General features: G+C 57.5%; 2 protein-coding genes across 4 annotated transcripts in view; one reads left to right on the forward strand and one right to left on the reverse strand.

Annotated features, from left to right (window-relative positions):
* Positions 1–1,591: 1,591 nt before the first annotated feature.
* Positions 1,592–19,908, reverse strand: NRTN (neurturin). Of its 3 annotated transcripts, none has more exons than XM_062618678.1 (3): positions 19,769–19,908; positions 5,411–5,581; positions 1,592–4,083 (listed from the first exon to the last, which is right to left on the reverse strand). In XM_062618678.1, the coding sequence occupies exons 2-3, from the start codon at positions 5,568–5,570 to the stop codon at positions 3,635–3,637; spliced, it is 609 nt and encodes a 202-aa protein (XP_062474662.1). In that variant the 5' UTR covers positions 5,571–5,581; positions 19,769–19,908; the 3' UTR covers positions 1,592–3,634. The 3 variants fall into 3 exon arrangements, with proteins under 3 accessions (XP_062474662.1, XP_062474661.1, XP_062474660.1); XM_062618677.1 differs by having other exon boundaries at positions 5,411–5,672; XM_062618676.1 differs by lacking the exon at positions 19,769–19,908 and having other exon boundaries at positions 5,411–7,511.
* LSM7 (LSM7 homolog, U6 small nuclear RNA and mRNA degradation associated) overlaps positions 19,862–27,374 on the forward strand; it is a 154,262-nt gene continuing 146,749 nt past the window's right edge. The window contains exon 1 of the mRNA XM_062618682.1: positions 19,862–19,865. The gene's annotated coding sequence lies outside the window, so the exon portion shown is untranslated. The remainder of the gene's footprint in view (positions 19,866–27,374) is intronic.

Consider the following 27,374-nt stretch of genomic DNA (forward strand, 5'->3'; position numbering starts at 1 on the left):
AAATAAATAACATAAGTTACTTCCAATAAATAGAGAGTATCGAAAATATAGATGCATTGCATCAACCTCTGCAGATGGTCGGTCAGACCCAACAATACCAGAAGGGAAACGGGTTTATCCGGATGGTGCCGAGCGGAGCAGCGGGCTGGGCCGTGCGCTCCTGCCCGGCTGTGAAACCAGGCTCCTTTTTGTCCTGTTTTTTCCTTGTTTGCCTTTATTTTTCCCCCCCTTTTTAATCCCCCCCCCCCCCCCCCCCCAATCTCTTGGGCCTCAGACTGGAGGCTACGCCTTGTTGAACCGAGAAGGGAAACATGTGGTAGCCCTATTTACCAAGGGAAGAAGGCTGAGGTTTTGAATCCCGCTTGATAAATTGGGAAAGTGATTTCTTCCCAGCAAGTCTCTGGACCTGTTTAAATAAGGAACGTTCCCTTTGCAAGTGCGTCCATGGAGTGGAAACAATGATGTTAGACCCGTTTCCCCCTCACAGATACCAAATCGGGAGTGAGACCATGTCAGCAAATGGGATCCCAATGGATGCAAGTGACGGGTGGATCCGAGCCAGAGCCGGAGCCCCGGTGCTCCGGCCGCCCCGGCACCGGCCAGAGTTACACAAACACAGGCTGTACGTAGAGCAACGTGTAGAGTAAAACACAATGAGACATCCCATAACTCCCTGTCGCAGAGCCGGGATAACACAACACTCGTATTTCGCCCTGTCACAACCATGGGGAGAGTTTTAAACATCTCCTCGTGTTTCCAAACCTCCCGATTTTTCCAGCCCTGTGAAGCCCCCCTCCTCGCCTGGGGAGGGATGCCACCGCAAACAGCAAAGCTGCAGCAACACCGAGGCAAGCTGCAAAAAACCCAACCTAAACCCAACCCCATGCGGATGCTGCACCCCCTTTATTATGATTAACATTAAATAACGCATGGGATGCGGAGGAAGGAGCCAGATGCGATTTTGTTGCATCTTTGAGCAGGGAATTTTCCGTCCTTTGCTGCCCTTTCTGCATTGTAGACATTCTTCCGGACAGCTCCAGCTCCTATTACAGCAGAGAGGGCTGTAGAAATGGAAAGCATCAGGGAAATATCAGCCTTTCGATTGGAACCACATTTCCATGCCCAGGCGGCAGCGAAGCGGCGCGGGATGAGCAGCGCTCCTGCGGTGGAGCCGCAGCAGCTCCACGCGGAGGATGGACCTCAGTGAGATGCACGAGAGAAGACACACAAAGCAAAAGACATCCTTTGGCCACAGCCGTGATGCCCCAGCTGACCCCAAGACCTGGACAGGGGAGTTTTGCAGTTACAAATCCCAGCTGCATCCCAAACCCCAGCTGCATCCCAAACCCAAACGTGCAGGCGCAGCCGCGGATGTCAGGCGCTTCCCCTATTCCTCTGGTGCTCAGCTGCTGGCGGGTGAAAGGGAAAAGGAGGAAAAAATAGATGAATTGGAGCCACTCGTGTGGGTCTGCAACACACACATTGCTCTGGGGGAGATCCCAGCGTGCCTCTTTCTTTGGGGTGCGAGCTGCATTTACACTGGGTCCCTGATCCCTTTGCCTTTGATCCCTGCAAATCGAGGCACCCTAAATCCATTCCCCAAGCAAAGGCTCCAAAGTCTCCCAGCCACCTCCCTGTGCTCCGGGTAAGAAAACTCCAGGCAGCCGGGCTGCAAACCCTGCTCCTGCAGCACTGGGCCCTGCTTTGCTTCTGCAACACCTTCCCTTGCTTTATTGCCCTAGCTCCTTTTGGGTTTTTTCCTACTACAACAGAACTAATTTTAGTTTTATAGTAGTGAGAACTGGAAAGCACCCAGGCCCTTGAGAGCGCAGTCAGGATTAGTACATTTGGGTGCATTTACTCTGTCAAAGCCAATAGCGAGCCAATGGCTGTCCCCATCCTTCTCCCACTGCTCCTTGGGCCAGCTTCTTCCTTTCCCTGCAAGCCCTGTGGTGCAAACTCTCCCTTGCGGCATGGACCACGCTTGTCTGCTCTCAGCAGCGTTCGCATCCCCGTGGTACAGAATCACCAGCCCTTGTTGGCTCCCCAGCACGGATGCTCCCCATGCCTGTGGCTGCCTTCTCCCTTCCCCAGCAGGAAAACGCTGTGTTAGGGAGCACAGGCTGCTTTCCCAGGGGTGCTGGGTGCGCAGCCAGCCCTGCTGAAGGATGCTGTTTATGTTGCCTCACTACATCCTGGCTCTGCTCAGCCAAGAGCTGCGTTGGGATGAAGAAGGAAGATCAAACCCACCAGCCCGGCCCCTTGCAGAGGTTGGGGTCGCAGGGAGAGCTGTCTCCCACCCCACTCTGCTCCCTCGGCTGCTGTGGTCACCTATATGAGGACTCCTCCTCATCACTGCTGCGCCAGGATGGAGGCAGATGGGCCATTGAGTCCCATTTAGCCGGGTGGAGGAGCTGGGACACTGCTGCGATCAGGGGGTGGCAAGCAGAGCCCTTTTCCCTCATGTTGGTTAATGCCCAGGACATGACACCAATATTCTCCTTCTGTTTATGATTTGCTTTTTCTGGGAAGAGGGCCAAGGGGAGAAAGCCCATCAATCCCAGGCAGCAAATATAGCCTGCCCCGAGGACGCCAAAGTCTGCGGTCTCATTTATTTCTCCGCAGAGTAAACAAGAGTGACACTGCTGTAAATGTGAACCGGAGCCAAAGCCCGGGATGAGCCCCCTCTCCCGCAGGATTCCAGCCCCACCGATGGGCAATACTCACGTGCCATAGCCGGGAGAGCCCGGTCCGGCTCTGCGTGATGCCGAACCAGGGATGCTCCTGCACCGGTGGCCTCTCGAGGCTCTGTCACCGGCAGGGTGGTGGCAGGGCTCCAGCCCAGCTGCCCGGGCTCGAGGTTAATCCAGTTACTTCAGATCAGCGTGAGCTTTAAAAAGAAAAGCCCAGGGCTGCGGTGTGGAGGTGATGGTGAAGGGGGCATCGGTGGGGAGCGGAGCCAGAGCCTTCCCCCCCCCAGCACCAGCCAGTGCCAGGGCATCTCTGACCCCAAACACAGGGACCTGGGGTGACAAAACTGCCCCTGGGAATGCAGGGACCTGCAGGGCTCAGCCCTGTCCTGGGGCAGCACGGGCACATACAGCCATCTAATGCACCCCGTAACACACACTGGGCACGCAGCACACCCCGACCAGCACCATGCACCACCAGCACCACGCCATATGCAGCAACACCCGCACAACACCCCCCCGTGCGAACAAACACGCTGCCCAGTGTGCCCCATCACCTCTGCCACGGGAGGGGGACACCCGCTCTGCAACACCCCCTCTGCCTGTAACACAACCTCAACGTGTCGAACATGCCCTGCGTGTGTTGTGCGCCCACCGTCACCCTCCGGGGAGGCTGACAGGGACCCCATGGCCACCGCCATGGGGTGGGACAACAGCCGCAAGCACCCATCACCACTCCAACAACAGCAGCCTCCACCGGCACCCCCAGCCACGTCTCTAGTCCTGTGCGGTGCCAAGGGACGCACCAGCAGCTCAGTCTCTCCTCCCGCACGGGGAGGTCTGGGCTTATCCTTGTGCCCGGTCCCTCTGCCTGGTGACCAGCGAGGTTCCAGGGCCGGGGCATCACCTCTCCCTCCTGTTCCTTACGAGGGGACCCCGGCCCTTCACACGCAGCCGCACTCCTTGGCCGAGAGCTCGTTGACGGTGTAGTAGCGGTTGTAGGCATCCAGGAAGGAGACGTCGTCGTCGTAAGCCAGCGGCCGGCAGCAGGGTCGCGCCCGGACCTTCTCCTTCTTGATCCTCCTCTTGCTCCTCATGCTCTTCAGCGAGAGGTCGTAGCTGCGCACGGCCGCCTCGCAGGTGCCGCTGCAGTACCGGAACAGCACCGTCTCATCCGACTCGTAGCCCAGCCCCAGCTCGCTGACGCTCACCTCCAGCTCCTTCAGCTCGCAGGGTTTGTGGCGAGCGCGGGCGCGCTTGCGGCGGCTGCCGGCGCGCGGGAACAGCGGCAGCTCGTGCCCACCCGAGTTCATGGCCTGGCTGTAGCGCTCCACCAGCGCCGCGATCAGCTGCCGGATCTCCCCCTCCGTGTAGCTCTCCAGCAGGCTGCTGTCTGCAAGGGAAGGGGTGCGCGTCAGTGGGTGCCCCCCACCCTGCAGCTCCTCCATGGGATGGAGGTGGCTTAGGGCACGTGGGCAGTGGTGGCCTTGGCACTGTTGGACTTGATGCTCTTAAAGGTCTTTTCCAACCTGGTTCGTTCTAGGATTCAATGGGGGTGGCCTGGGGCAGGTGGATGCTGCCCACGTTGGAGGTCCCCAGGGCAGTGCCCGTCCCCTGTGCTGGTTCCCAGCAGCCGTCCTGAGGTGTGCATGAGGCACCCCAAGGCTTTAAAACCCAAACCCCAAACCCTGAGGCCAGAGCTCCCCCGTGGCCTTGGGAGCCCCAGGGTGAAAAACCCCAAACTCCCTCCTCTCCTTTCCCTTTTCTTGCTTTATTTTCTTGTTTCCTCCCCTGCCTGGAGCTCTCCCAGACAGCCCCTTCCACTCCCAGCACAGCGCAGAATCAGACTGCTTTGGGTTGGAAGCGACCTTAAAGCCCATCCAGTTCCAACCCCTGCCACGGGCAGGGACCCCTTCCACTAGAGCAGCTTGCTCCAAACCCCTGTGTCCAACCCGGCCTTGAACACTGCCAGGGATGGGGCAGCCACAGTGATTTTGGGGACTTTTATTCCTTTTCCTTGCTAAAAATCAGCCAGAGTGTTTCCCTATGGCCTGGGTGGAAGATCTCCATCCCCCAACTTGCAAACTGTCCCCAGCCACCGCTGGCAGCATCCAAATCCCTTTATCCAAACGCTGAAGCTGGGGTTGGTCCAGCTCAGCGCCGGGGAGGTGCAGGAAGGATGGAGGAAAGTGTAATTTAACAACTTGTCATCGATTCCCACGTTTCAGCCCCAAAAGAAGTTGTTCTGGTTTGGAAGGGGAACAGACACGCCGGGATGCTGAGCCGGCTGCCAGCACCGAGGGGGGAAGCTGCTGCCTCCCCGTGGAGCGGAGCCGTCCCCCTCGTGTTCAGCTCCTGTTTGACATGGAGCATGTGTCAAAATAGCACAGAAATATAGGAAAAAAATCCCCTAAAAATTAAAGAAAATAAAAAGCCATTTGGTGCTAAAAAAGCAGCTTCTTCGCATTAAGATGAGCCGTTTGCATGCTCACGGTTTGGTGCCCAGCGCCTGCACCGCAGGACCCCCTGCTGCATCCCAAGCTCCTCCTTAACCATGCATAAAGGGGTGTGCAGAAGCAAGAGCAGGGAAAGAAACCAAGGGAATAAACCCTCTGGAGCGTTTCATTGTGAGCTGGAAGCGTGTCCCAATGGGAGTGTGGGGCCGGATGCTGTGGGATCAGGAGGGACGGTGGCCCTGGTGCAGAGGAGCAGCAGCTTACATTGGGCGAGCAGCGAGCTGTGGCGTTGCAGGGCCCGTGGGGATCTCCGGGGAGCCACCGGCAGCGAGGAGGAGGAGGAAGAGGATGAAGAGGAGGATGATGCCCGTGAGGAAGACGGCGAGGAAGGCAAGGGGCTGTATTTCCGGCTTCCGTTGAACATGTCTCTACAAACTAAAATGGATAACATGGAACTGAGGAGCATCGATGCAATGGCTGCAAACTTCCATACCTTCATCTTAGAGCAAGTCAGAACATTGAAACTCTGCAAAACAGGCAAAACAAATATCCTTATTACGTGGCCTTCACCCACGGCCCCTCTTCCCACCCCGCATCCCCACAGCTTGGACTGGATGACCATCTCCCATGGGACCACCAGCATCCCCTTGGCTCCATCTCATCCCCTCTGCCCTCCTGAGACTGGAGCAGTGTTGATGTAGGGAAACTGAGGCATGGAGATAGGGCTGCGCTGCAGAGGGGGAATTGGCCACGGCAGGTGAGGGTGGCCTGGGGCCAGTGGTGGCAAAGGGACAAGGGGGTGCCCTCAGCCACGCCACGCAGCCTGGCCAGGCAGGTTGATCTCTAGTGGAAGGTGTTGGAACTGGATGAGCTTTAAGGTCCCTTCCAACCCAAATCATTCCATGATATCCACCTCCCCTCGCTCCGGCCAAGTTTCCTCACACCAGGGGCTGGTATCACAGTGGAAGGGAAAAAGGAGGGGCAAACTCAAGTCACCCCAGCCCGTGACACCTCTTTGCCTTGCACATCCCCTCCTTGGGACGTGGTGAGCAGTGTAAGGAGCCCCAGCTCCATCGTCCTTCCTCCTCCTCAGAGAGCCCCGATGTGCTTTGGTGTCCCGGCCATCCTCCCACCCAGATGCTCAACCAGAGCCCAAATCCCTCCCCGCTGGCACAGGGACACGGCAGCTCCATCCAACCCAGCCAAAATCATGACAACCTCAGGAAGAAGTGAATGGGATGCCTGGAGCATCCCAGCACGGCTGCAAGGCTTCTGGTGGGACCTCAGCCATGCAGAACATCCAGTGCAGCCCAGCCTGGTTTCTCAAAGCATAAAGGAACCCCACTGGCATTTCCCTCACAGGCAAAGTGCACCCTTACCTTGCACCATTCCATTTCCTCCATCCAAAGCAGGTTGGATCTGGTGGGATTTTACAACTGACCTTGCAGCCAGGCAGGGCAGCAGGGAATGGGGTCGGTGCTCCCATCAATGGGCTGTCAGGCATTAAATCCCCATCAAAGATACTCTGGAAGCTGCACCAACTTGCAACTGCCTCCCGGCCCCTGGTTTGATTCCAGCTCCTTACAAACTCCAAACATTTTCCCCTTTTCAAATAAATTTTCCACCAGGGGAAAAAAAAAAAAAAAGAAAAAAAAACAAAAAGCGGCCCCGGTTCAGCAATTTTTTGCCAAACAGAATTTACCAACAGGGGAAAAAAATGTTTATTTCCAAATGGGATCTGACAGGTTCCTGCTCTTGAAGAACACAAGGAGGGCTGGGAACGCCGCCTCCTTGCCAGCAAGCCTTTCTTTGACAGGATGCAGCTAATTGCACATTAGCTAACAGTGATTATCTGCCCTGTAGGTTGCAAGGTAATTGTAGAACCCAGCCAGAGCCTAAATATTTTCAACTATAAACAATGCCAAGCTGGGAAAAGAATAGTTTCACCATATAAGGAGTCAGACCATGCGATCCCGACGGGAACACGGCGGCGGAGCTGGGGGAGATAAGCACCGGCAGCACCAGGTCAGAGCCTGCAGCCGGCTCGTGGGGAGCATCGGGAGCACCAGGAATGGGGCTGGGATGCTCCCGTCCCTGTCTCCTCCTGCAGAGCCAAGGAGGGGCTGGCTGCCCCATCCAGAAGGTGCGAGGGGGGTGATGGAGGCGCTGGGTGTGTTGGTACCTACGTCCATCATTGTAATGAGATGAGCTCTGAGGCAGAAGCTCTTCCCTGTGAGGGTGCTGAGGCGCTGGCACAGGGTGCCCAGAGAAGCTGTGGCTGCCCCATCCCTGGCAGTGTTCAAGGCCAGGTTGGACACAGGGGCTTGGAGCAAGCTGCTCCAGTGGAAGGGGTCCCTGCCCGTGGCAGGGGTTGGAGCTGGAGGAGCTTTAGCTTTAAGGTCCCTTCCAACCCAAACCAGTCTGGGTTTCTGGGATTCTATGAATTGGGTGCCTTAAGTTCAGGTTTCTCCTGTGAGATTAGAGCAGGAGCGGGGAAAAGGCACTGAAAACGCTCACCAGCATCAAACGGCTCCCAGCAAGGCAGAGGGGATGGGTGCCAAAAGGGAAAGGCCTGAGGAAGCTGCAGTTTGCTCTTGGGGACCTGGTGACAGCTCAGGAATGAAGGACACGAGAAGGACCAGCAGCCCCGGGTGATGCAGATGCAGGGGTTTGGGCGGTGGGAAGGGACCCGCTCGCAGTGCTGCTGGATGGGAGGACAAGCAGCTTTTGGCAGCGGATGTTTGCGCGTTCTGGGAGGTGAATACCGAGGTGGACAACCAGGATGGGATCACACATGGCCTGGACCTTCATCAGTACCTCCTGAGCTGCTCAGGGCTGCGCCGGGGAGGGAAGGGCTGCGACCTTCAACCCATCCACCTGAGAAAGTGCCTCTGGCTCATTGCAAGCCCATAAAACGTTAGCAGAGCGGTGTCAGCCCTGCTGCACCTCCCATAAAAGAGGCTGCTATTCCAGCAGCCAGGCAGCCTGGCCCCCACCCATCGCCAGTGACCTTTCAAAAGGCTGAAAGCCCGGCTCCAGCACTCAAAACAATATCAAGACTCCCAACATTCCAGGCTTTGCCTTTGGTTTCTCTCGCTCTAAAAAGCCTCGGACCACGTGTGCCAACCTGCAGTGAGAGCTGAAGGGGAAAGGAAAAACACACAAAGAGGCATCGGAGCCGTGACTCAGCCGGGATGATGCCGGAGCTGCCCTCTCCCATCTTCCTGCTTTCCACATAGCTCAAACCTGCTCCCAGTGATGATAAATGATCACAGGGGGTTCGAGGCATGGGGCACTGGTTGCTGCCAACACATCCTGGGATGGACCCAGGGATTCTCCCTGGCTCCATGAAGGGCTGAAGTCTCCACCACCTACCCCGCTCTCATCCCTACCCAGGGCTCGCTGCTTCCCAAGCAGAGCAGAAACCACCCCGTGTCCTGGAGAACTGGAAACCCAAGGGAAAAGGAACCAACAGCAGCACGGCCAATTCCTGTCTCTTAGTCGGGAGGGAGCAAGTTGATTGTCTTGGCAGCCCCTGCTGCTGCAGACCCCTCCATGCCCCTCTCAGCTTTCCTTTCGAAGGGGATCCAACGAATCCACCCCACACCCTAAGGAAACTCTTCCAAGCCTCACTCTTCAGCAGGAATCCCATTCAATAAACTCGGATCAATCCAGTCTTGTTTCCGGTGTTCTTCACTCCAGCGCTCCAGTGCCAGCATTTCCACTGCTTTTTCCTGCTAAATCCAAACGCAGGGACCCCTTCCCTGCGGATGCGTTGCCTTTGCTCACAAACCCCGAGCATCTTGGGCTTCTCGGACTTCCCTCACTGCTCACACCCCCAGTTTTTCTCATCGCTCTTTTCTAACCCATTCCTGATGCTTCAAGCAGGATTTGCTCCCAGTATGCACTGACTTGAAGCCTCAACTCCTTGAGTCATGGGATGACGAGGGGAAAGCAGAGATTTCCCTTTCGTACCCTTCTTGCTTGGGGGGAGAAGGAGGAGACGTGAAAACCCTCAGCCCTGATGCATCAAAGCCCAGGGACCAAGAGAACCCAAAAGACATTATATCCTAAGTAAGTGTGCCATAAATTTGCAGCAGATTCATGCTTCCGGGCACTGATTTATTACCTTCAAGCACTTGGTCTCAGCCATGCTGTGCAAGAATGGAGGAGGCCGTGGAGTGGCCGAGGGCTTTTTGGCACCACAAAAGCACTTGGAAAGACAAAGGCCTTGACGGGACATCAGAGAGAGCTTCCACCTGCCACACACTGTTTATTTGAGTGCCTTACATGGGAGCCAAGCTGCTTTGAAATCCCGGCTCCTCATGACTCATCCCGCTGGAATTAAACAATTTCCATCCAGGCTCATGGGCAAGCAGCTCCAGAGGCTGCTGCAAAGCGGCTCCTCCAGCTCAAAGCCTGCTCCGAGGATGGTCGGAGGGGACAGGGATGGTGGAAAGCACCCAAGAAGGGCTCATTGCAAGCTCCTGACATGCTCTGGTGGGAGTTGAGCCCCCCAAAGAGCATCAGTGTGTCTGACGCCCCCAACCAGGGCGGATGCTGCACTGCGGGTACCAGAGCCTGCAGCGGGATGCCCCAGGGTCAAACCAGCCCCAAAATGGCAAAACTGGCCCCAAAGTGGGGAGTGCTGAAAGGGAAAAGCAGCCCCAGAGCCGGCTCTGAGTTGAATTGAGGTTCCCCTCTCCAGCTCTGCTCCAGGGGTGATTCCTGGGACACTCAGAGCCGCAATCCCAGTGCAGGCGTTCCCTTGGCTGGCGACACAGGGCAGCAGCAGCCGGGTCCCCACTGGCTGCTCTCCCACAGCCCCGTGCTTTGCACGCCAAAGGCACTGATGGCCAATGGCACATCCCACATCCCACAGCCCTGCTCATCCCTGCCCTTCCTTCTTCCCCTCCCCAGCTCTTCCCGCTCCCCCATAAGCAAAACCAGAGCCGCGCACGGGACACATGGTTCTGCTTTGCCTAAGTGAAAACCAGCCCACGATGAGAAACTCCAAAGCTCTTCCCGCAGTCCCGGTCCCCTCCCGAAAGAGCCCACCACAAACAAGCCAGACCCCGATCCCTGGGCCACTGCCACAGCCTGGATCCCCTGGGAATTCCTTTTGGGGTGACCACCGAACCCCATCCCGGTGAGGAAACGGAGCCGGTCCCGGCCCCATGGGATGGCGGAGGGGGAGAAGGGGCCATGGTGGGGTGGGGGGGAGCATCCGCATTCCCGGGATGCGGGGAGCCCCTCGGCTGACACGCCAACCCCCGGGAAGCTGCGCCGTTCCCACGCTGACATGACATTTACATTGGGGCTGAATTACGGCGCATTGGGTTTACAGCCCTGCAAACAGCTTTAGTGGGGAGGAACCCCCCCCCAGAACCAAAGCACAGCCCCAGCACCGCGAGGGAAATGAGGAGAGACATCAGATTTGGGGGCTTTGCCACAGCTGGGATGCTGCATCCCAACGTGAGCTGCGGAGCTGCAGAGCCCCCATCAGATGGAGCAGCCCCCGTCCATACCCCACCATTGTCCCCATTTCAGGCTCCAGAGAGTTAAAGCAGAGATGGCACCGGGAGGTGGCAGGGATTTCAGGTACCTCAACTCATCCCACATCCCAAGGCACCTCTGGGGATGTGCCTCACTGGAGGGCATCATCTCCTCCCCATGGGCTGGAGAGCTGGGAGTGAGCAGGCACGAGACCCCCGGCAGCCCCCACAGCATGGCCAGTGCCCAGTGCCAAGGAGGAGATGCCCTTTCCTGTGTCCCATGTTCCATATCCCATGCTCCCATTGCCAACAGGAACTGAGAGGCTTTGGGAGCTCTTCCAGGACGAGATGGAGCACAGGGGGATGAAAACCTGATTTGTGCCATGGCCAAGGGGCACCGTGAAGGACCACCCCTGCATGGCAAGGGACAGCATCCTCCTGCATGGAGCTGCCCTGGCTGAACGGGCAGGAGAGGCCAAACTCACCAGGCTGGAAAACCCATCACCGACACCCTGTAAATCACCTGGCACCATCCCAGTGCCCCCAGTCCAGGAACCCCATCCCCAGACCCATAGTGGGGTTGGACCCCTCACAGGCCGGATGCCAGGATGGTGCCGACCGCTCTCACCATCTCCTGTCCCTCCCATGGGGTTCCTGCTCTCACCATCCAGCACGTGCCCTGGCATGGGGCTGTGGGGAGGCCATCGGCCCCATGGGGTGCATCCATGCTCTAGGAAGCAGCACCAGCTCCTTGGATTCCTTCCCTGGAGCCCCTGCCTGGGCTTTCATGTCATTAATGAACAGGGAAGATGGAGGGAGCTCCCACGGGATGAATCCTGCTGCAGTGCTGGGGGTGCCCGCGCTTGGACCAGCTCAGCCCCGGCTGGGTTCAGCTGATCCCCTTGAGGGCACATAAAGATGATGATGTCCTCGTCTCCCATCCCTGCTGCTCGCTCCGTGGCTCGCCGGGGCAGGGCAGAGGCAGAAACGCAGCTGCAATGTCAATGAGCAGCAAAGGACAAGGAGAAAGCAGTTTAAATGCAGCACGACTCTTACTGCAGCGCTTGGGGACACAGGGAGGTGCCTGCACGGGGGTCTGAGGACACCAGGACATAACCAGCACCCCCAGGGCTGCACAAACAATCATTTAAACCATCGAAGTGCCGTAGAATCACAAATGGGTTGGGTTGGAAGGGACCTTAAAGCCCACCCAGTTCCACGGGCAGGGACCCCTTCCACTGGAGCAGCTTGCTCCAAGCCCCTGTGTCCAACCTGGCCTTGAGCACTGCCAGGGATGGGGCAGCCCCAGTGATTCTGGGGATCTTTATTCCTCTTCCTTGCTAAGAATCAGCCGCAGTGTTTAAATCAGGCTGCACACGCGTGGTGTGGTCCCAGCTCCCGGCCCCAGCGTGTCCCTGCTGACCCTGGCAAGGGCAGCAAGGCCACAGCAACGCAGCCACCTTTGTAAGCTGATTCAGTCAGCTCTAAGCAGCAGCAAGAGCCGCCCTTATGATAAAAGATAAGTAATTAGAGATAAACGATGCTCAAACGCTTCAGGTGGCATCACTCAGCACATCAGCTGGAGCAGAGCAGGGCTCGTGGCTGCAACAGGGAATGAGGAGGGAATACAAACGGCAAACCCAACCCCACTGATGCGGCCAAACCCCGTTTGCTGATGGGCAGAGAAAATACAAGTGGATCATTCAAAATCACATTCAATCCAGGAGGGTTTTGTAGCCCAGGGCGTAAAAACCCCACAAGCAGATCCCCACCAGCACTGGGCACCCATGGGCGATGCTGTGCCCGCATTGTGTGCTACCCAGCACTGCTCCTCCAGCCCTAAGCTCCCCCTTCATGCCAAACCCTGATGTCTGGATGTCAGTTCCTGTTTTCCCTCGGTGACAAAGCACCCCCCGTGCACTAAATCACTGCACGATGCCAAAAAGGGCCGGTTTGTTGGAGGAAACCAATTACCGTGGCTTGTTTGGACAACCCCAGTGCCTCGGGAAAGAGGGCTGAAAGCTTTCATTTTGGCAGCGAGATGGAGCCCAGGCCCCAGATGTGCTCTTCTCTTGGCTGGTTTCAACAACCGCTGGTATCTGTGAGCTGCCACAGGGGCAAAACCTCCTTCAATGGAGCCAGGAGGGAAAACACAACAGAGGAAGGATGGTGACAGGGCCCTAAAGGCATCGCCTCCTCTCACTTGGGCTGCTTTTGCCTTCCCTGGGTTGGAGGTTTCCTTCCTTGTGGATTTGGCTGGCATCACGGCATGATTGCCCTCCCCCCCAGATCCCTAAGGGATGTCCCTGTGCTGCGGTGTGCCTCAGTTTCCCCTTTGCAAATACACCCTGGGAGCACGATGGCCTTTGAAGGCTCCATGTATTAATTCCTTGTATTCCCAGGGTGCCTGTGGGAGCAGAGAGGCCACCTCCGGCTTTTCCATGTGGGCTAGCATGGTCCTTTCATTCCTGCTCTCATCCCTAAAGAAACAGATCCTGCCCTAATCCAGCATCCCTGCGAGCAGGACAGGTTGAGCCAGAAACGAGCCATGTCAGGGGCAGACAGGGGAGCTACTGCCCCTGGATGCTCCATGAGGGATGAGGACCCTCCGCATCCCTCAACAGGATCCATCCACATCCCTCAACAGGATCTATCCTCATCCCCCAACAGGATCTATCCTCATCCCTCAACAGGATCCATCCTCATCCCTCAACAGGATCTATCCTCATCCCCCAACAGGATCCATCCTCATCCCCCAACAGGATCCATCCTCATCCCCCAACAGGATCCATCCACATCCCCCAACGGGATCCATCCTCATCCCTCAACAGGATCCATCCACATCCCTCAACAGGACCCATCCTAATCCCTCAACAGGATCCATCCACATCCCTCAACAGGATCCATCCTCATCCCCCAACAGGATCCATCCTAATCCCTCAACAGGATCCATTCACATCCCTCAACAGGATCCATCCTCATCCCCCAACAGGATCCATCCTCATCCCTCAACAGGATCCATCTTCATCCCTCAACAGGATCCATCCACATCCCTCAACAGGATCCATCTGCATCCCCTAACAGGATCCATCTTCATTCCTCAACAGGATCCATCCTCATCCCTCAACAGGATCCATCCTCATGCCCCAACAGGATCCATCCTCATGCCCCAACAGGATCCATCCTCATCCCTCAACAGGATCCATCCGCATCCCTCAACAGGATCCATCCGCATCCCTCAACAGGATCCCGACCAAGAAGAGCCGGTGATGCCAATGCCACCTCCAGCCCAGCAGTGGGAATTCCTCCCTATCTTCACTCCATTCTCCCCTCTCTCTATGTCTTTAATTCCTCTCTGCACAGAAGGAGCTGGCTTGTCAAGGCGCCCGCCGGGGATTACAGCGCTTTTCTAAGGGCAGAGAGACCCAAGAGATGTTTGCAAATCCAATTTGCACTAAACCCTTCCAGTGGGATTTGGACGGTGCACAGACTAATATCCCATTTAGCATTTACTGTCCGACTCCAGCAGCAACTGCCGACATCTTGAACCACTTAGTGCTGCTCCAGAGAGAGCAGATGAGGAATTCCTCCTGAGACAGCTACAGAGATGGGCTGGGAATGGAGATTTTGGGTGGAGAAAGTTCCAAACTGGGAGATACTTGGGTTAAAGAGGGCTGGAGATGATGGGAATTGCTGGAGGCAGCAGGTCAGCATCACCTGCACCTTTGCGTGCAGAGATGCTGATACGGTGGTGCAGCATCACACCGATGGACACATTCCCTGAGCTTTCCCATCCAACCTGCTTGGGATGCCCTCAGGGACCAGAGGCTTTCCACATGGAAGAGCCACACAGCTTCCAAATCAGCAAAGCTTTGCCGTCTGATCACAACCAGGGTGCTGGTGTGCAGGAGGGCTGCGGTGACACTGACCTTCCCATCCCGCTGCCATCTCCTATGGCTCCAGCTCAGATCCGATCGGGCTTATGGATGAGAGACTGGGATCATTTATCCCACCCCGAGCCGATGCCGTGGTGCTCTCCGTGCTGCTGTAAAACACTGCTTGCAGCCACACAGCTCTTGTGCAGGGGCTGGCATCAGCAGCCAGGTCCCTGTCCCTGCCCATCACCAGGCTGGGACAACCCCTCACACCCTCCCAGTGTCCCCAGCCCATCAGGGAGCCCTGGCACAGCGATGCCACCTCTCCTCCATCACCATGGCACACGCAGCCCGTCCTGCTGCACCTTCTGAGCTGGCATTTTCAGATGGAGAAGATCAATTGTTCTGGAATCTGCTCTTGGAGACAGGCAGGGGCCAGACCCCTCTCTCCTCCCACCAGTCCTCTGCCATGTAGATCCTACCAAGGCCAGGTTGGACGGGGCTTGGAGCATCCTGCTCTAGTGGAAGGTGTCCCTGCCTGTGGCAGGGGTTGGAACTGGAGGAGCTTTAAGTTCCCTTCCAACCCAAACCGTTCCATGACACCACAAGCGATGCTTTTCCAGGGCACAGCCCCTCATGCCCATGCTCTGTCCATTCCGAGAGGATGGCTCTCGCCACACAAATCCCGGCTGAATCCTTCCAGCCTCTCCTTCCCCCCCCAAGAAACCTCTCTCAGGCACTAAACAGGCGCCTGTGTCCCCTGGTTCGGGGCCATGCGGCAATGCCTCCATCCCCAGCCCTGCCCTGCAGAGCATCACTGCCAGCAGCCGCCTCCTGCATCCTCCCGCCACGTGCGGCGGCTCTGCCGCTGGCACCGTCGCTCCCAGACGGCTCCATGGAGCTGCTAAGCCTCAAGAATGTGCTCTTAAACAACCAGCACCACTTCAGAGAGCAGCTGCCCTGCGAAACGGGAGGCGAGCCTCTTCCCTGGGGCACCCAGAAGATGCTCCTGTTCGTACCCAAGGCTTCGGCTGGCTTTGGCCCAAGGGCACAGCATCCCTGCCTGCCCTGGGGAAGGCAGCAGAGAGGGGAAACCCCAAAAGGCCACTCCAGCACCTTGCTGGGACCATCCCCTGTCTGTTCCTCCCAGCACGGGAGCTGCCCATGGACCACAACCTCTGGGCTGGACCCCAAAGATTCCAGAGGTGGTTTGCAGCCCTGTGGCACAGGGACAAGCTGCCTATGCTCTGCTCCAGGAGCACGGCGTGAGGCTGCCCAAGGCAGCAACACCGGGGGCTCTGCCCCATTCTATGGGGCCAAGAGGTCCTCTGCCTCCACCAAGCCTAACAGCCCCTTGTTTGATTAGGGAGGGTCAGGGAGCAACAAGAGCAGTAGTAAATGCACCCCATGCATGCAGGGAGCGTGGCAGCCAAACCCAACAGGATTAAAAGCAAAAAGACCACCACAAGCCACATAGAAACCCATGGCCAGCCCTTCCCACCCCCCCCCCCCAAAGCCCCCAGTGATGGCTGTTTGCTGTGTGCACCCCCCAAATCCTCACCTATTTGCTTGTTTTAAATGGGCTTTGAAACCTGCCCTTCATTTGGGACCCATTTTTCACCTTGGGAAGGACTAGGGTGGGCTTACAACAGCTCACCCCTCTGCTGCAGGCTGGGAAAACACAGACCAAGGGCAAATCAAAGGGCTCCCTAAAGCCCAGAGCCCTCCTACAGCCTGGACCCTGCTCAGCACTCAGGAAAGCTCACGGATGGCACATCCAAGATCTAGAGGTGGTGGATGCTCCATCCCTCCAGACATTCCAGGCCAGGCTGGATGCGGTCCTGGGCAACCTGGTCTAAAGATGTCCCTGATCATTGCAGGGGGTTTGGACTGGGTGAGGTTTGGAGGCCCCTTCCCACCCAAACCATTCCATGATTCTATGGGATTTAGCTGCGAGAAAAGCTGCTGAAACAGAGACAAATGCAACTCCTGCTTTGGATTATTGCAGCCTGGGAGTGATGCTAAAGGAGGAACTTCCCCTCCTGGGCCATGTGCTGCGTGGGGATGTCGGCCCCTCAGCCCTGCCTCCCTCCCGGCAGCCTCCATCCATCCCGTTACATGCTCGGTTTGGACCAAGTTCAAAGGAAACCTTTCCTGCTGGAATCAGACCAGAATGTGGTTCCATCCGAATCAAAACCCTCCAGGAAAGCAGGGCCGATGTGACCGACATGGCTGATGAGGGGACCGGCACGCAGTGACGCGGCGGCACAAGGAAATGGTTCCTCCTCATCATCCCACACCGAGGCGGTGGCAAAGAGATTGTTTCAATTTAGCTCTTTGGATGTCGAGTTACAAAGTGAGCCCGGTTTGGGTTTCATGGGGAAAAAGCAATGGGAAGGAAACTGCTCGTGGCATTTCCCTGCCCAGGGCGACGGCGCAGGGAGTTGCTTCATTTAGGAATGAAGCTCTTGGGATGCTCCTTCATGTGAGAACACCTCTGCACCACGCCTGGCACAACCAGTTTGGGTTTCTCTTCCTCTCCTTTAAGTTTACTGGGGAAATATTAGGGCAAATCCCAGGAAGAGCTGGGTTGGGTGGGATTTCTCCAGTCCATCTGGAGCAGACGGCTCACCCTGACCGAGGGACCAGCCCCACGGCTGCATCGCTGCAGCAGCACTCCAGGGATTCCAAGTGACCCCTGGCATGGTGGTAGTGGAAGAGCAGGCTGGTACCCAGCTCCTTGCCCCCTCCTCATGCCAGAGGGGGAGCACATCCTGTTGCCCCCAATGGGCTTAGCGAGGGCTCTGGAAGCAGGACTGTGCACGTGTGCTTTAGCTTAGACCAGCAATCACAGAATCATGGGTTGGGTTGAAGGGACCTTAAAGCTCCTCCAGCTCCAACCCCTGCCACGGGCAGGGACCCCTTCCACTGGAGCAGCTTGCTCCAAGCCCCTGTGTCCAACCTGGCCTTGAACACTGCCAGGGATGGGGCAGCCACAGCTTCTCTGGGTACCCTGTGCCAGCGCCTCAGCACCCTCCCAGGGCAGAGCTTCTGCCTTACATCTGACCCGAACAGCCCCTGTTTAAGTGTCACCAAGGAAAAAAACAACCCACAGCAGTAAAACAAGCACCAGCCCTGAGCTGCACAACCGCATCCCCTGCACCAGCACCCACAGAGGGCCCCAGGACCCTCCCTCTTCTCAGCATCTCCCTCTATGCCAAGGCTCAGCCCCGCTGTGCGATGCTCCACAAGCAGGGGCTGACATCAACAGGCAGCTGATGGCTCTTTGTGTCCCTCTTAAGCCCACCCCTGCATGGCTGCAGCATGGGATGGGGTTTTCCTGGGTAGGAAGCTGCTTGCCCATGCGCTGAGCACCTCGGGGACAGTGATGCGATGCCTGCTCTGGCCTACACTGTGCTTAGGGCAGCACGAGAGGTACTTGGCCTCAGAAAGCGCATAATGCACCCAAAGGTGGAAAACAACCTTAAAAGTGCACCCTGGAGCCCCTGGGCCAGGTAGAGCCACAGGAGAGCAGCCCAAGGAGGGCAAGGTGATGGCAAAGCAGAGCTGTGATTCACATCTGCACCGTGGGAGGGCACCCAGTGCAGCAGAGCCTGGGCTGCTCCAGCGCTCAGCACCACCCAGCCCTCAGCACCAGCACCCCGGGGTACCCAGGGAGAAGTGACACCGGAGCAGTGCCAGCACCTGCATCCCCCCCCCCCCACACGCTGTGTCACAGCAGAATGGACCAGCTCCTCTTATTTCCAGCCTAGGGGCTGGATGCTGAGAGGCCTGGAAGGTGCTGGGTCTCTCCTTGCCCTGGTAAACCCTGTGGCTGTGCAGCCCAGGAGAAGCCTGGCTCTGGTACCGCATCCTGCTGCAAAGTAGCTGCAACCACACACAGACTGATTGCAAAGCAGGAGGGACGGACAGCTCGGCGTTCCCTGGGTGCTGCAGCTGCATTGGGATGCGCTGCGCCTTCTCTGCTCCTTCCTCCTGGCAGCGCAGGAGCTGGACCAGGACTGAGCGAGAGCTCCGAGGACCAGCACTGTGTAAAGGTCGAGATGTAGAAACAGGGAAATCTCATTTCTCCTCACCCTAAGCCCAGCCCTGGACCTGCTGGAGCTGGAGGAGCAGGACAGGCCCCACAGCTGCCGCCATGGGGTGACACTGAGGATGCAAATCTCGGGCACAGCATCACCAGCTCTGCTTTGCAACCCGGAGTCAGGGCTGCAATGGGTCTGGACCAAAGGCCCACTTAAAACCAGCAGCTCAAAACCCAAACCCAAGAACTCAAGCTCCTAAAACCTTGCACAGAGCCCCCCTCTTCCCTGCCTGCTCCATGCAGCACCTCGTCCGCTTCTGCCATTAGATCTAGGAGCACCCACGACCCTGAGAGCCTGAATCTGGGATCCACACACGATCCTGGCTTCAGCCCCAGGACTGCAGCACTCGCCCAGGACTCCCACACCGCTTCCACCAGCCGCCAGCCCCTTCTCCTCCTGTGATGAACTGTGCCCTCGACCCAGCGCCTAATTGTGGATTGGCTCCCGAAGCAACGACGGGATTTAAATCAGTGCTGGCTACAAGCTACCATATATGTGCAATAAAGACACCCGAGGTCTAGGTTGTTTTTATAAAGCCTCCGTGCAGACCGCAGCAAGAGTGGGAAATTCCCTCCCTCGATGAACTTCGCCTCCCAGCTCCTGCTAAGGGCTGGAGATGGAAACCTCAGCTCGGCGGTGGCCGAGAGCCGGCGGCTGGAGCCGGGAGGAGGTGACGGGGTTGCAGATGCCGCAGATCCTTCCGTTTCTTAAACTAATATTTAGACAGGACACGCTCCCCCCCAGGGAACAAACTGCACCCGGAGCCGTCCCTCGCCGTGTTTGTGCTCCTGCCTGGCGGGACGCTCTCCAAGTATGAACCCAACTCCTCCGGCAGCCGCAACGGCCGCCCCGACGCCGAGCGGGAGATGAGCGATGGGCGGCGGGGCCCGATCCTGCTCCCCCCCCCCCTCCGCACCGTGCCGCGGCCGCCCGAAGGACCCGGTTCTGCCCCTTCTGCGGGCAGCACCATCCAACCGCCCCGCGCTCGGACGGGACGCGCGGCCCCGGGTTGGGGGAAACAAACGGCGGTGAAGCCCCTCCGGGGTACGGGGGGAAGAGGCTCGGCCGGGACCCCGCCGGCCCCGCAGCGCCGGGCGAGGGGCAGGATCAGTCCCGCAGGTGCCCGGGGCCGCCCGCGGCGCTTACCTGGACGCCGGGCCGGTGCGCAGCGCTCAGCGGCGGCTCCGGGACGGGGCCGGGGCCACGACACGCGTGGGGCCGGGGACCGCCATGGGCGAGCGGCGGAGCGGCTCGGGGCTGGCTCGGCTCGGCTGGAGCACGGCGCGGAGCGGCTCAGCGCGGGAGGGGGGGGCTCGGCCACCGCCTCCTCCCCTCGGCGAGGGGCGGGTTTGGAGCCCGCCGGTTCCCCCGCCCCGCCCGGGCCCGCCTCCGCCCGGTCCCGAGCCGGGCTGCGCTCCGCTGCCGGTGCCGTCCCAAAGCCCGCCCGGACCCGCAGCTCCCCCTGCGGAGGCACCGGTCGCGTCTCGCAGCGGAGCCGATGGGGTTTGCCCGGCCCCTCCCGGGCGCGGCCACAGCCACGGTCCTGCCCCGGAGCCTCCGGTTCTGCCCCAGAGCCTCGGCGCTGTCCCCCGCATCCCCTCCGCTCTCTGCCCGCTGCCCTCGGTGCTGCCCCCGGTCCCACGGCAGCATCGCCGGGACCGGCGGGGGATCCGCGCCGGCCGGGACAGGCTGAGCAAAGCGGAGCGCGTTGTCCGGACACAAGGGATGGGTTTGTTTGCTGTAGGAGAACCGAATTGTAGCGTTGGATTCGCACCCGCTGCACACGCGGCTCCCGCTCTGGGGGAGTCCCAGCCAAAAAAGGTGCATCCAGGTACAGTGAAACTCTGAGGTTTATGTTGGTCGGAGCTAAAAATCCCCGGAGTGCATCCCATTCCCCTAAAGATTCTCATTAAATTCCACTTTCCCGGTTATTAAGTAACGTTCTCCCTATGCAAAGTACTTTGGGTTGCAATTGCATCGCTTTATCTCATCCCAAAGGTTTCTTTTCTCTGGCAACTTCTTGGTTTGCAGAAAAGAAAGAAACATCCAGAAGGGATATTGTCTCACATAAACATGTCACGGATCCCTGCAGGGCTGGGGACAATGATGGACCAAGGTGACAAACATTCCAGCTCCTTGATCCTGGCCCCAATCCAGCTGATGGATGCTGTAATAGGGCAATAATAAATAAATCAATCCAAGCCTTGGTAGGGATGCTTGAGAAGAGCCAGGGACACCCCCTGCTTCATCTCCTAATGGGACAAACCCTTCCCCAGCCTCATTCATCCCCACATCCTCACCTTGCAGCTGGTCCCTCTGCTCCTTGTGGGTGGGTAAAGGCACTCACCTCAGGATGAGCACAGGAAGATGCCTCAGTTCACAGAATTCAATGCAAAGTATCACTGCTCCTTGGTTAGAAACAAGACAGTTCCTGCCGCTCTATGCCCTGACATCATTAGTCTTCAGAGTTAACAGCTAGCTTGTGGGTACAGACAGCCCCTACCCCTCTTGTAGCCCCTTTCCAAGCACCGGCGGGTGCTGCAGCCCCAGGTTTAGAGCTGGGAGAAGCTTTTTGATGTGGGAAACTGGCAGTAGGTGCAGACAGACAGGGCCGCAAAGCTCGGCTTGATGATTTCCTTTCATCGCATGGGAGCGTTTCACTGCAAGCCTCCCCTTCTGCAGCTCCCCCAAAGCAGCACCGGGCTGGTTTGGAGGCAGGTTTGGAAGCAACGTGATCCCTGTTTCCGTCTGCGTTGTGTAAGCCGGAGGGGTGCAGGTCAGGGCAGGCGGCGTGTGCCGGGGGGGGGGAGGCACGTGCATCCCGGCTGGGGCACCCCAGGCACCTCACTGAGGCTGCAGAGGCTTCGGCTGCGCTGCAAACCATCACGGATGTCACCGAGCAAACAAACAAACAAAGAAAAGGCCCAAAATAGAACGGTTCCAACTGGAAAACTGCGCCGAGAAATCCTGTTTATACGGGTATCTGTGGAAGAGGGGAAGACAAAGAGGGAGGTGAATGACACGGGGGAGAGGGGCACGTTGAAGCCAAGCTGGGTGCCGTGCTGCGGGTGGAGGGTCTGACCCACACCGGAGCAGAGCAGGGGGAACAGCCAGCCCCATCCCTTGGGGCAGCTCTGGGGCTCGAGGAGGGCACCAGCACACCGAGTAGTGCCAGCACCCTGGGCACAAGCAGCAAGGGAGGGCTGGGAGCACGATGGCCGTGCTTGGATTTCATCAACCCAGAAAAGGGCAGCGCAGGAATCCTTTGGGCACCCCAACACCTGCGGTGCAAGGGTGGCTCTGCACCTCCGAGGGGAGGGAGCCCATCTCTGCCTCCAAAAGCCCTCTGGCCATTGTGGCAGCATGGAGCAGCCTGGAGCAAGGAGGAAGGAGCCCAGCCAGGGCTGGAGCCAAGCGGGAATACAACCCAGATGTGTCTGCTTTCATCCAGCTGTGTGTCTCCAGGACCCCTCTTGCAGGACTGGGGCTCGAGGGCATTTTCAGGCCACATCCCAGCGCAGATCTGGGGGGATACTGTTGCACAAAGGCCTTCATCTCCCAGCTTGGGATGCTGATGGCCCCCAGAGGCAGGGGTGGCTGAGCAGAGCACGGAGCAGGCACATGTCACCATTGTGGCTTGTCCCCAGCGCAGCCAGGTTGGATGGGGCTTGAAGCAAGCTGCTCTAGTGGAAGGTGTCCCTGCCCATGGCAGGGGTTGGCACTGGATGAACTTTAAGGTCCCTTCCAACCCAAACCAAGCTGGGATTCTATGAATTGATGGTTCCTCAGCCTCTCCTCCATCAGCCCTAGGGCACCACTGAAGCCATTTACAGAGGATGCTGTTGGCACAGGGCATTCAGGGAGGCATATAGGAAATGGAGGGATTGGGACACTTAATGCTCCCTTAATGGCTTATTCCTTCTCCTGCCTTCCTAGTGTTTGTTTTTGCAAGTATTAATATGCTGGGACTGTTTCCTTTAGAGCATGTCGGGTCTGGATGGTTCCGCTGTGGGTCTGGGATCTGGGTGACCTTGGCTCATCAGGAAACCTTCCCAGGAGCAGCCTCTCGATCCTGACCCATGGATGTCCCGGTCCCTATGGCCCTGCCACAACGAACCTGGGTGCTGTGCGATGGTATGGGGCGAGCAGCAGCGATGGTGCTTCTGAAGGGGAGGAGGGTTCACCTTGCCGTGCCTACCTGCTGTGCAGAGCAACGTTGCATGACACCCTCCTGCTCTACAGCCCGCAGAAGGCAGCAGCTCTCCTGCCAAACCCCTAGTAGCTGCTAAACAAACAGCTTAATGCAAACCAGCCTCAATGGAGCAGGAGCAAACGTGCCCAAGAAAGCGTCGAGGCCATTAGAGAGCCGCAGCGGAGGCACACGGCGCTGCCGAGCGCTCCGGGAGCACAGCCTGCTGCAATTTACATCTTTCCTTGTAACTAACATTTTCCTAATGACGTGTGTAATATGGTTTGGGATGTGCAGCTTCCACCCTGCGGCGCTCGCTCAGAGCCCAAATGTCAGCCTGTCCCCACACCTCGCCTGGTGGGATCTGACAGGGTTGGTACCAGCATCTTCTGCCTCCAGCCACGAGGCTCGGGGATCCAGAGGGTAACTGGGAGCTTCCGGCTCCCAGTTGGAGTTGCTTGGGTGCAGACAATGTGCAATGACATCTCCGACATCTTCCTTACACAGAGCCAGCAATGGCCTTAGATTCCCACATCGATTGAGCCAGGGAGGGATGTGCAGGTGCATGTTACCTCTCACTCGCCCCATCAACCTGTTGGGAAAGGATGGAGTTCGTGGGCACGATCTGTATCGAGAAGAGATGTTGTGAACCCCTGGGATGGAGTGAGACATTGGAACCAGCCCGAAAATATGTGGTACATAATGTCACATCCCAAATCCCCTCTGAACAAGTGTCCATAAACACTGAGGGGGGATAGCTAAGCAATTAAGTCATTTTAAATGTCAAATAGCCCATGGACCCCACATTTGGACATGACAGATGAACAGACACGTAGACATGAAAAATTCCTGAAAGCTAACAAAGGAGCAGTGATTAATTTCTCTCTGTTCCAGGGCAATCGCATTATATACACACAAAGGAGTCATAAAAATTCCAGGATGACGGAACAAAATCCTTACAGAGCTCCACAGATAAAATACAACCATACTGGAAGGAGCTGGAACGGGCCGGGGAAGGAGCGCGCCTAGGGCTGGCTCCTATACATTGCGCTGGATAAAACACCTTCCCTGGAGGATGTGAGTGTGAGATTCCACCTGGTTGAGGTCCTGGTGATTGTAAATGTCATGACCCAGCTCGAGATGGGACAAATCCTTGCTGATGGCAGTGCTCAGTGCAAACACCCTCATTGAGATGAGCTGGGCATTGTAAAACCCAGTCCCCATGCGGGAATTGAGGGTGCGGATGCACAAGCAAAGGACAGTGCAGAAGATGTCAGGAAGGAAACAGGTTAAAGAGGCCCATTTAAGACTCCTATGGAGCCCCAGGAAGCGTTTAGGAAGGCAAGAAAATGAAGGGATAAAGGCAAATCGTTTCAGTCCAAGAGGGGAACTTCTTTCTTCATTTAAGAGAAGGATATTCCAAACCAAAACCACAAAGCAAATACCATTAGAGGAGGCCGCGGTGCTGCTCGGTGACTGTTCATTGCCTTTTTGTGGGATGTTTTTCATCAAAACCGGCTGCAGAATGGATTAAGGAGGGTGCTGAGCAGGGCCAGGGGGGCGGGGGGGGGGTGTCGGGGCTGCCCCATGGACCACAGATCGTGGATGATGAGAACAGACCCTCTGAGTGCAGCAAACACCCCCTTGGCTCTGCAGTGATGGTGCCCTGGGACAGGCAGCCCCAGAGCAGCAGCAACCAGGAATGGGGGTCCCAGCATCCCAGCACCTCCAGGAGGTGCATCCCAAGTGACCCCGTCCTGCAGCCTGGCTCTGAATTCACTCCTGGCTGCCCCACAGCCTGGAGCGGTGAACCCGGCCCATGGGGCCATCATTCCCTTATCCTAATGGGCCATGAAACTTCAGCTCAGGACACCCGGAGTCCTGCCTGGGAAAAGATAGAGAAGAAAATGTGGGGCCTGTGGCAAAATGGTGTGAACCAGCTCAAAATGCATCAGAGCAAGAGGGGTGGAACAGGGATGCGGGGCACTGGCTTTGCCCACGGTGCAAGGGACCAGCCAGGGATGCTGTAGTAGGGGTCCCCATGTCCCTGTCACCTGGAGGTGATGGCAGCAGCCGTGCCTTGTGCCTTTCCCCATCCCAGTGCTCCCATTCCCCATCCAGGAAAGGAGCTGGGCGAGAACCATGGCAACTCTGACACAGAGTTAACAGGAACCAGCAAACTAATGACTTTCTCCTGGAATTCTCCAGGGAGGGAAAAAGGCTCCAGGGCAGCTCTGCTGCCATAAACCAGGCTCTCACTGCAGCAAAGCCTGCTCCAGCCCAGCCTGCTCCTCCCATAGGACTGGGAGCAATGGCACGGATGGTTGTGCCAGTCCCTGCACTCCCCCTGGCCACACCAGCCTAAGGATGGATCTTGGACACCAGCCTGGAAAGGTGGGAGAGAGACACTGGATTAATCCTATTTTCTTTTGTTTGGCATCCACCTTGAAAAACCATTTTATATTAGAATCACAGAACGGTTTAGGTTGGAAAGCAGCTTACGAACATCCTGTTCCAACCCCTCCCCGCCATGGTATTAAACCCAAATCCAGTGGTTTCCGACAGAAAATCTTCTTTTTCTTTTCTTTTTAATGGGGAAAAAAGCCCCATGTAGGAGGCAGGTTCCTGTGCTGGGTGTGAAATGCATCCCCCCCCCCAGGCTGTCAGGGCCAGTCCTGCACCTTCCCTGTGAGCAAAGGCAACGCTGAGCCCTGCTGCTCAGCAGGGACTCAATTACACACATGGAGCTGACCCGGCCACAAAGTTGGGAAGAAGCCAGGAACCTCCTAATTGGAAGTGGTTCCGAAATGCCTGTCAGCAGGGTCTGTGCTCGGGGAACCCTCCTCTGTCACCGTGAGTTACGAGCGCGCTCTGCTTTGCAATGAGGCGGAGGAAATGGAAGCATGGGTTTATGAGCCCCTTTTCCTCCTGCCCGCGCTGTGCAGCGGGAGAGCGGCGGCTCTGCCTCTGCCCAGAGCCACCTCCTTGCTCCGAGCACCGCGTCGGGTTAGGAGCAAGCTCCAGCCGTAAGAAACCGAGTCCCCAGAGGTGAGTTTGGGCAGCGATGGGCTGAAGGACACAAGGGATTGCCGGCAGCGATCGCTCACCTTCTCCCCATAGCGTGGTCCAGATGGGATGCTTGGAAGGAGCTGGGATGCGGAGCTACTGGGGACACAAGCCACGTGGGTCACTGAGCAGGGCTGTTGAGAGGCAAAGCAAGAAGCTCTGTGGTAACACCAGTGCTCCCATCGTCTATCCCAGACACTTCTTCCACCTGAACCTGGACCACCAAGGCCAAGCTGCAGCCCCCAGCAATCCCCATAGGTCCCTAGGACCTTGCCTTGGGCTCTGCTCTGGAGCAGTAACAGCCACTGTACAGCATCCCGCCTGCTGCAGAGGTACCTCCACCGAGTCATTTCACACCTCCTCGGGCAGGAAGGTCACACACCAGATGTTCCCCATCAGCAGTCAGATCCCGGGCCGCTTTACACCGGATTTAAGCCCCGCAGTCAAATCACCTTCATTTTCTCAGAGGCAAGCGATGCTCGCTCTTGGAGCAGTGTTTTGGCTGGGAAGCAAAGGGGATAAACGCTGAGGTACAAGGAGTACTATCCGTGGGATGCAGAGCAGAGCCTGACTTCCCCAGGTCTCTTCCAAAACAACTGCTGGCAGGCAGAGGTGCCTGGATCTGTGTTAGCATCCAAGACACTGTGTTAGCATCCAGGACACTGACCCAACCGGCCACCACAGCTCAGGGTACCACAAGCAAATGGTTTTCAGCACCCACCCTGGTAGAGCAGGGATGCAGTCAAAGCTGAACTCTTAATGCCACCAGGCTCAGCTCCTTGCTGGAACAGCTCTTGTTTTGGTACCAGCCACCAGCAGCCTTCGGGACCGCAGGGATGTGGTCCAGCTTCATCCCTGGTGCTAGAACTGCAGGGGGTCAGCATTAGGTAATATCCCTTCAGGCAGGAGGAGGCTCTGCTCCCAGCAGGACATCCCTTTGGGAGCTCGGAGCAGCAGCCCTCAGTCTTATGGATCTGTCTGCAGTCACAGGCTCCGAGTCTGTGGGTCAGAATTCAGCCTTGCAGCCGGATCAGTGCCAGTGGCACAGGGAGCAGCTATTGGCACTACGGTGACAGGTAGGAAGCACCAGCTTAGAGCAGAGCCTCGCACTGCAAGCACAGAGATGTTCTGCCCCAAAGAGATGCAAAGCAGTCAGGGAGACGGACCTCGTGCCTCGGGATGCAGGAATAACCCAGCCTGGGAGCCACATCCCGGCTGTGTCACTGTGAGGAGAGGTGGGGATCAGCCCTGCAACAAGGGCTGGAGGGGACACACAGGCAGTGAGCGGAGGCAGGTCTCTAGCAGCGCATTTAACCCCCCCTTCAAGCAGATCTGCAGCGCTGGGAGACGCTGCCTGCCCTTAGCTGGGACACGGGAGCGGCTGCACACACTGGATACGAGGCATTTAACACACACAGCTCTGTTAAAACGCGGGCAAGCAGAAAGGCAACTGAGCCCATAGGGAAAGCTCTTTGCTTCATGTGCATGCTCCATAAA

This window comes from Pezoporus occidentalis, unplaced genomic scaffold, assembly GCF_034315485.1.
Source record: "Pezoporus occidentalis ecotype Australia unplaced genomic scaffold, CSIRO_AGI_Poc_V1 ctg202, whole genome shotgun sequence".
Taxonomy (NCBI): Eukaryota; Metazoa; Chordata; class Aves; order Psittaciformes; family Psittacidae; genus Pezoporus; species Pezoporus occidentalis.

Coding starts and splice junctions, on each gene's coding strand:
- NRTN (XM_062618676.1), bottom strand. CDS start 5,789: ATGCTGGTGGTCCCATGGGAGATGGTCATCCAGTCCAAGCTGTGGGGA. Junction 4,084..5,410: donor CAGCTCGCTGCTCGCCCAAT/GTAAGCTGCTGC, acceptor CTTCCCTTGCAG/ACAGCAGCCTGCTGGAGAGC.